The sequence below is a fragment of the Dipodascopsis tothii genome (genome assembly GCF_038497935.1).
Source record: "Dipodascopsis tothii strain CBS 759.85 unplaced genomic scaffold V1510scaffold_63, whole genome shotgun sequence".
NCBI lineage: Eukaryota > Fungi > Ascomycota > Lipomycetes > Lipomycetales > Lipomycetaceae > Neoaidaea > Neoaidaea tothii.
This window is the reverse complement of record NW_027118047.1, coordinates 1-11,043: the sequence shown is the minus strand read 5'-3', so window position 1 is coordinate 11,043 and position 11,043 is coordinate 1. Positions and strand designations below refer to the sequence as shown.

Below are 11,043 nucleotides of genomic sequence, written 5' to 3'. Positions count from 1 at the left end.
GTTTGCGCCCGGGGGGGTGGGGTGCGGCTGGGCCCCAGCGGTTATAGCCCCACCCGGGGTTTTTGGCCCGCCCGCCCGGCCCCCCCCCCCCGCCGGGGGCGCCGCGGGGGGCGGGTGGGGGGGTGCCCCGCGGCCGGCGACTCCGTCGAGGGTAGCTGCCCTTCGGGCAGATCGCGGCCACTGCGGCTATATGCTGCCTGCCCGAAGGGCAGCCACCCCCGACGGAGTCGCCGCCGGAGGCTCGCGGTCCGGCCGCCGTCTGCGTAGACGTACTAGTATATTACTACCTACTCCTGGCCAACGTTCGCCTTCTTGATGGCCTCGCGGGCGAGCATGGCCTCGATCCAGGCGTGGACGGCAGGGTACTCGGTCTCGATGTTGATCTCGATGTTCTTGACGAGTTGAACCCACTGCAGGAACGAGATGTCGGCGATGGTGATGCGGCCGAGCGCGAGCCAGCCGTTGGAGCCTTCGGCCGACAGTCGGCCCTCGAGGACCTTGAGGTTCCGGCGGGCCTCGGCCACGTAGCGGTCGATGGCGGACGGGATCTGCTCGCCGTGGAAGTACTTGAACCAGAATGCCTGGCCGAGGTAGGGACCAAAGCCCGAGACCTGGTAGAAGAGCCAGGTGTCGACGATGGCCTGCTCGGAGACGTCGGCGGGGTAGAGCTTGTGCTCGGTGTCGTACTTCTTGACGAGGTACAGGATGATGGCACCCGACTCCCAGACAGTGAGATCATTGTTGCTGTGGTCGATCAGCGCGGGAATGCGTCCGTTGGGGTTGATGGCGAGGTACTTGGGGCCCTTGACGCCGTCCTCGGACTCGTCAAAGGCCATCATGACGGTCTCGTACTCGAGACCGAGCTCGCAGAGCACCTGCGCGACCTTCCAGCCATTGGGGCCTCTGCCGTGTGAGTAGAGAGTGAATTGAGCCATTGTTGCATGACTCGAGCCCGGGCGCCGGTATATAAGATGCCGGGAGAGCCTGGGAGCGTGCGGCTGAAGGCGCGCATAACTCCCGACTTGCGTCTATCCCCGCGTAGGTATCTCCGTTGGCAGGCGCTCGGCCTCGCTTTTGTCCCCGACCCTTGGCGGCAGCAAGCTGGCGCGCCGCCGAACGGACCCCTTTTGTTTCCTCCGCCAGCTAACTCCGCGCTGACTAAGCCTGCTGTGTCAGCACAGGGGGCTAACGCCGCAGACGCCTTACTAATGCTCTGGTCAGCGCGGTTGGCAGCCCTGTGCACCGGAACGTGCCGCAAGCGAGCGCGCCGTTCGGCGTTGCATGCGGCGCTGCTGCGGCTGGCGCTTGACGTCGCCAAAGTCCGCGGAGCGGAGCACCGGCCCGACCGGCCCGGGGGCGGCTCCGCCGGGCCTCCTTCGGCGGCTGCCCTTGGGGCTAGGGGGCCCAAGCGATCGCCGACCCGGAGGGCTGTGGGCTGCGGCAGCGATGCGGCCGTGGCTGCCGCTGGCCGAGGAGCCGCCGCACACGGTGCGGCTCAGAGCTACCTGGAGCACGTGCGCGTGTGCTAGCCGCGGAAGGCAGCCACCGCAACGAGCCGGCCGCCGGAGCAGCCGCCCGCAACGAGCCGGCCGCCGGAGATACGCTCTCAGGCGGCCGAGCCGCACGGTTTGCGGCTCGCGCGGCATTGGCCGCTTGGCATGCGCGCCCCTGCCCTGGCGACGGCGCGGTCCTACGCCGCACGCGATGCGGCTCGAGTCAGGGGCTCAGTCAGCCGCACGCCGTGCGGCGCCCGCTACCCTACCGAAGACAGCTACCGCACGCAGCGGCTGCCGGAGGCACCGGAGCACCGGAGCACCGGAGGCACGCCTCCGGCAGGCCGCGCTACGGCAGCGCAGATCTTTGTGGCCCCTGCAGAGTCGTCCCAGAGGCGTCCTGCGCAGCCGACGCGTCCGCCCGGTGCCCGCCGCCCACGGCGAGCTCCGACGTACTACTACCGCCAGAGGCGGCCGCCGGACGTGGCGTCGTGGCTGGGGCTGGGGCGTGGTCTGTGCCCGACTGCAGGACCCCTGAGACCGCGGCCGATGCGGCCGTGCATAATTACAGTGACAGAAAGTGTATTGTCTACCAGACCTCACCAACAGTCGACTTCTGGATGGCCTCGCGCGACAGCATCTTCTCCTTCCAGGCGAACACGGTCGGGTAGTCCTTCTCAATGTTGATGTTGATCTTGTAGAGGAAGCGGACCCACTGGAGGAACGACAGGTCGGCAATGGTCATCTTGCCGAGCGCGAGCCAGCCGTTGGAGCCCTCGGACTCGAGGCGGCCGGTCAGGACCTTGAGGTTGCGGTGGGTCTCGGCGACGTAACGGTCGGTGGCCGAGGGAATGCGGTCCGGGTGGAAGAGCGTGAACCAGACGGCCTGGCCGAGGTAGGGACCGAAGCCGGTCATCTGGTAGAAGAACCAGGTGTCGACGATGGCCTGCTCGGAGATGTCGGCCGGGTACAGCTTGTGCTCGGGGTCGTACTTCTTGACGAGGTACAGGATGATGGCACCCGACTCCCAGAGGGTCAGGTCACCGTTCGAGTGGTCGACCAGGGCGGGGATACGGCCGTTGGGGTTGATGGCCTCGAACTCGGGGGTCTTCATGCCGTTCTCGCCGTCGCCGAACTCCTTCATCACGGTCTCGTACTCGAGACCGAGCTCGCAGAGAACCTGCGCGACCTTCCAGCCGTTGGGGCCCATCTTGTGGGAGTAGAGCGTGAATTGAGGAGCCATTGTTGCGTATGTCGATGTGAATGCGCCCCGCGCGGCCTTTATACTCGGCCAATCTCTAGCGTCCGGGGGTCCACTTTGATAACCGTCGACGGGGTCGGCTGCATGCCGGCAACGGCGGAGCGGCCAATTGGCCGCCCTACCGAGCAGCCGCGCCAATCCTTGCCCAAGACTGCGAGTCGCCCGTGGCTCCGCGCAGCACGGGCTCTGTGGCCTCTGCCGCAGGCCGGGTTCTGCCGGTGCACCCTAACGGCTGGCCGGCCAATTCCCAGCACGCGTAGCCGCACGTCCCGACCCGCCCACCCGACCTGCGCCACCTGCGCCCATGTGAGGCGGTGCATGCCTAGCGCGCCGGAGGACCTCGGCAGAGAGCCGCACATCGTGCGGCGCGGTCCCTGCGCCGGACGACGCTCGACGGCGACTCCGCCGAGTGCTGCGGGCAGGCGGGTGGGAGCATGTGGCCGCTGCGGGCTGCACAGCCTCGAGGCCACCGCCGGTGCCCACGCACGCGTGCCGGCGACTCTGTGCGGGCACGTGCCGTCAGGCCGGCGGCTATATGCGGCTATATAATCCGCCAGACGGCCGGCGCGCTCAGCGCATCGCGGCGGCTCTATGCGGCTACATGATCCGCCAGACGGCCGGCGCGCTCAACGCACCGCGGCGGCTATATGCGGCTACATGATCCGCCAGACGGCAGGCGGCTGGTGCGGCCTGCCGCGAGCAGAGGCTTCGGTAGTTAAGGCGGCTATACAATCGCCAGACGGCCGGCGCACTCAACGCACCGCGGCGGCTATATGCGGCTACATGATCCGCCAGACGGCAGCCACTCTGGCGTAGTAGACTGTCGCAAGCAAAGGCACCGGTAATTAGGATGGCGGCTATATGCGGCTATATGATCCGCCAGACGCAGCCGCGCTCAGCGCATCGCGGCGGCTATATGCGGCTACACGATCCGCCAGACGCAGCCGCGCTCAGCGCATCGCGGCGGCTCTATGCGGCTTCATGATCCGCCAGACCGCAGCCAGACGGTAGCCACCCTCGCGCAGGGGCGTGCGGCGGCTAGGCCACATGATCCGCCAGACGACAGCCGCGCTCGGCGCATCGCGGCGGCTGTATGCGGCTACATGATCCGCCAGGCCGCAGCCACGCTCAGCGCATCGCGGCGGCTGAATGCGGCTACATGCTCCGCTAGACAGCAGCCGCCCTCACAGTCGCCGTCGCTATGGCCCTCCGCCACCGCGGCAGGCACCAAGTCGCCGCCGCCCGCGGCAGGCATATAGCCGCATACAACCGCACGTAGCCATCGGCGCAAGACCGCTCCGCCGCTCCGCCTCCCGTGTCTCCTTGCAGCGTCCAGGCCTTGCAAAACACCAGCCTCGGCGCGACGCCAGCTGCGGCGTCGCTCGCCCCAGGTCGTCCGCCGCGCGGGCGTCGTCCCCGCCGCGCAGCCCACGCGATGCGTCCCAACGCCCACCGTACCACCGCGGTGGTTGTTGAGCGCTCGAGCCCGCGCTCGAGCCCAACAACCGCTGCAGTGGATCGCCCCCAACGCGCGCTGGGGCTGCGACCACGGCCCCTGGTCGAGTGGCGACCCGGCCCCTGCGGTCAGGGGCCGTCGCCGCACAAGGCCCACCTACCCGGCCGCCGTGGCTGGGCGCGGCGTATCGGACCGGACAGCGACAGAAAGTGCGCTAGGCCGTGTTGGGACTAACGCGCGGCGGATGATCGCGGATGGCGGCCATCAGGCCGTGGCGGGCAAAGAGCGACCTCGCGTAATTGTCCCAATGCAGCAGTTTTGCCCGACTGGGCTCCGCAGATGTGATCATAGCCACTAGCTCGCTGGCAGCGCTGCCGCCAACCTCCGCGGATTCCTTCCACGAGCCGTCAACTTTTTTTCTCCAGACTGCCGCCGCGCTGGAACGACCCCAGACGCGACCGCGAATCCCGAGAGGCCTCCAGCGAGCTGCCACGCACGCGCGGCCCCTGGCGCGCCGAATCCGCCGCATCCGCGTGTTCCGCCGCGCGTCTGCGCGTGCTTGCTGCCGCCCGCGCCGGCGCCGTCCGGTCCCCCCCGCCCGCGCCGCCGCCCGCGGCGTGCGCTGCTCGAAGGTGAGCCCGCGCGACGCGCGCCCGCGGCCGATTGACTGACCGCAGCCGCCATGTGGACGCACGCGCCCGAGGGCGTCTCGCTCGTGCTGATCGAGATCGGGGCGCTCGTGTGCGGCTTCCACCTGCTCGCGTTCATCGTGCTGGCGTTCATCCGCATCTTCACCGGCATCTCGATCCACCGCGTGGGCTACCTGTCGCTCAACCACGTCGGCCTGTCGCCGGCGCCGGGCGTGCACGTCGACGTGCGCCGCATCCGGCTGTACCTGCACCGGCCGTCGTTCGCGCGCCCGTCGCTGGTCACCGTCAGCGTCAACGACCTGCACGTGTTTGTGGACGGGCCGCAGAAGACGCGCGACGCGGCCCGCGACGGGCCCGAGCCGGCCGACGACGGCCCCGCTTCGCCGGCGGCGCGCGCGCTGGCCGCGCTGGCCCGGCTCCAGCGCGCGGTCCAGGTCCTCCACCGCCACGTCGGCTGGTGCAAGCTCGTGGACCTGTCGGTGCGGTCGGCGTCGCTGACGGTCGACGACATCGGCACGGCCTACATGCGCACGTTCAACTGCTACCTGGACTCCAAGCCGGTCTCGGCCCAGTCCCCGCACCTGTACTCGGTCTCGTGCGACTACCAGGCCATCAAGGACACCCACGGCAGCGTCTCGCTGTACCTGTCGCTCAAGGACGTGCACTTCCGCCGGCCGGGCGCGGCCGTGGAGGAGCTGCTGGACTACGCGCTGTTCGAGCTCCACGACGTCTACTCGTTCCGCACGCTGGTCTCGACCGACATCGTCGTCGGCTTCCGCGTCGGCAACATCTCGGTGCCGTTCGACACGACGCTGGCGGTGCTGCGCGGCTTTGAGCGCCGGCGCGCGGCCATGCGCCGCTCGTCGCGCGTGTTCGGGCCGGCCCGCCGCGGGAGCGTCCGGGCCGCGGCCGCGGCGGCCGCCGCGGCCGACGCCAAGGCCGACGCGGCGGCGTCCGACTGGGACTCGGACGCGTCGTGGGACTCGGACGCGACCGACGCCTCCGGCACGGCCGTCGACGAGGCCCCGTCGCCGCCCGGCGACCGCAAGCCCTCGGCCGACTGCGTACGTCTCCTGGGCGCCGCCGAGCGGCTCATGGGCATGGTCCGCGAGGTGCAGCTCCACGTCACGCGCATCGGCGTCCACCACGTCTCGCCGCAGGTCGCGCCGTCGTCCACCGACACGGTCTCGTTCTCGGCCAGCACCAAGGACTTCACGATCGACCTGCGCCGGCTCAACCCGCGCTCGCCCGGCCACCGGCTGCTCTTCCCCGAGACCGACACGTCGCACCAGCTCATCCTCACGGCCATCTCCACGGCCATCGGCATCAACTCGGACCGGGGCCCGGCCGACGAGCTGCTGTACGTGCCCATGATCACGTCGTCGGTGATCTCCAACTTCATCTGCAAGTCCATCGGCTTCTTCCGCGGCGACGACGTCGACCGCAACTCGAGCCTGCTCAAGGCGTCGCTGACGGTGTCGTCGCCGTCGGTCGACCTGCACGCGTACTACCTGCCGCTGCTGGTGGCCACGTGCGCGTCGTCGCGGCCGCGGGCCGAGCCGCGCCGCAACCCGCACGGCACGCTCATCGGCCGGGTGCTGCCGCGGGCGACGATCAAGTTCTCGGTCGAGGAGCCGGCCGCGCGCATCACGATCGCGCGCACGGCCGGCGCCGAGCACGACCAGAACCTGCTCGTGGCCTCGTGCTCGACCGTCAACTGCGAGCTCGAGTCGTCGCACCTGACCGAGCCGACCCGGTACGTGCTCACGGCGTTCGTGCGGGTCTCGGACTTCTCGGCCTGGACGCGCAACGCGGCGACCGCGCAGCGCCACCAGCTGACCAAGCTGGAGATGGTCATGGTCAAGGTCGTGGCCGAGACGTCGCCGAAGCTGGACGTGTCGGTGGTGGCCAACGTCGACGCGTTTAGCTTCTTCCTGACCCGGCCGGAGATGATCAACAGCCTGAAGGACCTCGTGACGTACGCGCGCCGCGGCCTGCACAAGCGGCACGCGGTCGTGCTGGCGTGCGACGCGTACCCGGGCCTGGCCGCGCCGGCGCCGGCGCCGCCGATGCTGCTCAAGGCGCCGGCGTGGCTGTCGGGCGTGCGGCTCGAGGGCTCGGGCATCCAGGTGTCGCTGGCGTGCACGGACGACAAAGTGTTCAACGAGGCGCGCGGCATCTCGGTCCAGATCGAGTCGTGGCACGTCGAGTACAAGCCGCACGTCACGGCCGCGGTGGGCCACCACCGGCGCCGGCACCGCCAGCACTCGTTCTCGGCGCCGTACGGCGGCGAGGCGCGGCCGCAGGCGTCGCGCAAGCGGCGGCTGGCGGTCGAGATCAAGGACATCGAGATCTGCACGGTGGACGCGTTCAACACGATCAACCAGGACAAGCCGGTGGCGGTGGTGCCGGACCTGGACATTGCGGTGACGACGCAGACGCACGGCGAGCGGCCGGCGAGCGAGATCGAGGTCACGGTGAACCAGGTGACGGTGAACTACTCGCTGTACGTGCACTACGACGTACTGCTGGCGCTGAAGGCGATCTCGCGGGTGTTCAAGGGACGGTTTGGGCGGGCGCGGGCGGGGGGCGCGCGGGCCGGGTCGCCGGGGCCGGTGTCGCCCGGGTCGCCGGGGCCCGGGTCGCCGCTCGGGTCGCCGCTCGGGTCGCCGCTCGGGTCGCCCGGACCCGGGTCGCCGCTCGGGTCGCCCGGACCCGGGTCGCCGCTCGGCGCGCCCGGGTCGCCGCTCGCGCCCGGCCCGGCCGCGCCGCTGCCGGCCGCCGCGCCCGCGCCGCTCTCGGTCGAGGTGCGCACGCACGTGATCAACGCCGTCATCGAGCTCCCCGGCGCGCCGCCCCTGCTCCTCACCACCAACGCGCTCGAGTTCATCAAGCGCGCCGACGGCATCCCCCTCGTCAAGGCCAAGCACGCCCGGCTCTTTGTGTCGTCGCCGTCCTCGCCCGACGCCTGGGAGCGCTTCGTCTCGATCCAGCAGCTGCGCGTCGAGATCAAGGGCAACCGCAACGCCGCCGCCGCCGCCGCCGACCGCGCCAAGTCGCCCTCCGGCGACTCGCTCGAGGACCGCCAGGACCAGATCGTGCTCAACTCCACCGCGCTCTCGTTCTCGATCCCGTTCGGGTTCATCCTCTACCGGGTCCTCGACGGCGTCGTCAACTCGTTCAAGGCCCTCAAGCAGCTCCAGCACCGCTACAAGACCGAGGACGACGACTACATCCTCGGGCCCGGGCCCGAGGCGCCCAAGAAGCTGCCGCGGATCCGCGTCTGCAGCAAGACGCTCGAGCTGCGCGTGGACGACGACCCGTTCGAGGCCAAGCTCGGCCTGATCTTCACGACGGGCCTGCTCGAGGCCAAGGCCCGGCTCGCGCGCGAGGCCGCGTACGACGCCAAGGTGCAGGCGCTGCGCGCCGCGGACGAGCGGCGCCGCCAGCCCGAGCCGCGCCACCGCCGCGCCGGCTCCAGCCAGACCGCGGCCTCGGCCGGCGCGGACCCGGCCCGCCCCGACGACTCGCTCCCCCCCACGCCCGTCTCGGCCCACGTCCCCGACGTCCCCCTCGTCCCGGTCGACCCCGGCGACCCCGAGCCCGTCAAGAAGCGCGGCACGTTCCGCGCCATGCGCGCCGGCAAGCGCAAGCAGAAGGGCACCCGCAAGCTGCGCTACTCGCCCACCAACGCCGTCGAGCCCTCCGAGACGTGCACGGTCTCGATCGCGGACGCGTACCGCCGGCTGCAGGAGCACAACTCCATGGCGTGGATCCAGCGCATCTCGCTGGCCAAGAAGCACCGCCGCGAGTCCATCGAGGCCCGCCGGGTCCAGATCATCGGCGGCCACGACAACGTCGACAACGAGACCGCGGCCCAGTACCGCATCATCGAGATCCCCGCCGCGCCGCCGCTGCTGCACATGCTGTTCTCGGACACCAACATCCTCGTCGACCGGCCGTCGTACCCGCTCGAGGACGTGCCCAAGTTCCTGCACGAGATCGGCAAGGGCATGCCGTACGACAAGCAGTTCACGCTGCTCGTGCCGCTGTACTTCGAGCTCAACGTGGGCGAGGTGCGCGCGCTGCTGCGCGACTACCCGCTGCCGGCGCTGCACGTGCCGCCGCTGGCGCCGGAGCGCGCGCGCGCGGGCGAGTACGCGTGGGCGTGCTCGAGCGACGCGGTCATCGCCGAGGAGTTCTTCGACGAGCGGTCCGTGCGCCGGGTGGTGGTACCCGTGATCCCCGCGCGGGTCGGGTCGGCGCACGCCGGCGAGTACGCCATCGAGGTCCCGCGCACGGTCGCGTCCGTCAAGATGTACTCGCGCATCGCGGTCGACATCCGCTCGACGCTGCCCACGCGCATCTCGTGGGCGCCGTCCATCCAGCCGGCCATCCAGCAGGTCATGCAGGTCTTTGACTCGTTCACCAAGCCGCCCGTCGACCCGTCCGAGAAGGTCGGGTTCTGGGACAAGATCCGGCTGATCTTCCACTCGCGCATGCGGCTGGCGTGGACCGAGGGCGACCTGCACCTGCTGCTCAAGGGCTCGCGCGACCCGTACCAGATCAACGGCGCCGGCTCCGGCTTCGTCATGTGCTGGCGCAACAACGTGGTCTGGCAGATCAACCCGACGGCGGACCCGAACCAGTTCATGCGCGTCGACAGCGGCGAGTACATCCTGGCGATCCCCGACTTCTCGAGCTACTCGCGGTCGTCGGCGTCGCTGGACTCGTACGAGGAGTCGGCCTCGATCCTGTCGTCGTTCACGGCGCTGTCGGACGACCAGCCGCGGGCGCCGTTCCGCAAGATCGTCATGAAGCTGTCCGGCGACGTGCGCTGGCTGGTCGGCGTGCTGTTCGAGAACGAGCTGCGCGACGGCCAGCGCTCGTTCGACTTCACGCCGCACTACGACATCCAGCTCAAGACGCCGCAGTCGTTCCGGTGCGCGCCGGCCGAGTTCCCGGACTCGTACGCCGGCTTCCGGTCGCACCAGATCCACCTGGCGCTGTCGGTCGAGTGCCCGGGCAGCCGCGGCTGGGACCCGCTGTACCAGGCCGAGGCCACCAACAGCTACAACACCGTCCACCTGAGCCCGCGCGCCTTCACCCACTTCTTCAAGTGGTGGGACCTCTTCTCGGGCGCCATGTCGCTGCCCGTCCGCAACGGGCCGCTGTTCCCGTCCCAGTTCACGTCGAGCAAGAAGTTCGGCCAGTACCTGGCCACCATCAAGTACAAGCTCGTGCTGTCGCCGATGTTCATCAGCCACATGTACCTGCACGCGGGCAAGGAGTCCAAGAAGGGCGCCTACATGACCGGCCTCAAGGGCCGCACCGACAGCTTCATGATGGACATCCACCAGCGCCGCGAGCAGGTCACCGAGCACTCCAAGAAGGGCGACGGCAAGCGCCGCCGCGCGGTCATGCGCCTCAACGAGGGCGAGATCGACTGCCAGATCGCCGACATCCGCGGCATCTCGGTCACGTTCAAGGAGCGCTCGCCGCTCGAGCTGTTCCAGCAGCTCCACCACTCGGCCGAGGCCGCCAGCGCGGGCTCCGCCGACTCGGTCGACACGGGCCCGACGAACGTGTTCCACCGCGTGCGGCTGCCGGACAACGACTACACCTGGATCGACGTCGACGACTTTGTCGAGCTCGACACCTTCACCGGCAGCGCCAACCTGTCGTCCATGAAGGTCACGCCGTTCCTGAGCGCCCCGCGGTTCACGTACCACCGCCAGACGCACCACTCGGCTGCGGACGACGCCGACACCTTTGGCCGCGAGCCGTCCCACGAGTGCCTGCTGCACAAGACAGGTACGCTGCCGCCGGACGCGCTGACCCAGACTTTTTCCTCACCCGCCGGTCGCTCATCAAGGCCCGCCTGCGCGAGCTCGAGCAGGACATTGGGTCCAAGGAGGCTGCGCTGCAGGCGCTGCAGCGCCAGGCGCGGGAGGCCACCGCGGACCACGTTATTCGCGCCAAGGTAAGTGCGGCTACATGCGGCTATATGCGGCTATATGCCTGCGAGAGGCTCGCCCAGTGCAAACAGCCTCCGGCGGCCACTCCGTGGGGGGTGCTGCCTGCGGCAGGCGGCTATATGCCTGCCGCAGGCACCACCCTCGACGGAGTCGCCCCCCGCGGGGGGGGGGCCCGGGGGGGGCCCCCCCCCCGCGCGCCGGGGCG

At 70.0% G+C, this 11,043-nt stretch overlaps 3 protein-coding genes across 3 annotated transcripts; 1 reads left to right on the top strand and 2 right to left on the bottom strand.

The window, feature by feature from the left end:
• Window positions 1-246: 246 nt before the first annotated feature.
• On the bottom strand, window positions 247-1,170 carry V1510DRAFT_424274 (glutathione S-transferase). Its single transcript, XM_066935072.1, has one exon. The coding sequence runs from the start codon at window positions 933-935 to the stop codon at window positions 288-290; it is 648 nt and encodes a 215-aa protein (XP_066786345.1). The 5' UTR covers window positions 936-1,170; the 3' UTR covers window positions 247-287.
• An 888-nt stretch (window positions 1,171-2,058) lies between these two features.
• On the bottom strand, window positions 2,059-2,750 carry V1510DRAFT_424273 (glutathione S-transferase). Its single transcript, XM_066935071.1, has one exon. It carries the CDS (start codon window positions 2,734-2,736, stop codon window positions 2,083-2,085), a length of 654 nt encoding a protein of 217 aa, XP_066786344.1. The 5' UTR covers window positions 2,737-2,750; the 3' UTR covers window positions 2,059-2,082.
• Window positions 2,751-4,832: 2,082 nt separating this feature from the next.
• V1510DRAFT_384247 (mitochondrial protein from FMP27-domain-containing protein) lies at window positions 4,833-10,855 on the top strand (the record flags this gene model as incomplete). The annotated part of the gene is made up of 6 exons (XM_066931697.1): window positions 4,833-4,842; window positions 4,888-5,729; window positions 5,883-7,475; window positions 7,668-8,405; window positions 8,463-10,674; window positions 10,704-10,855. Coding segments are annotated over exons 2-6 (5,532 nt in total), but the record flags the coding sequence as incomplete, so codon positions are not given.
• Between the last annotated feature and the right edge of the window lie 188 nt (window positions 10,856-11,043).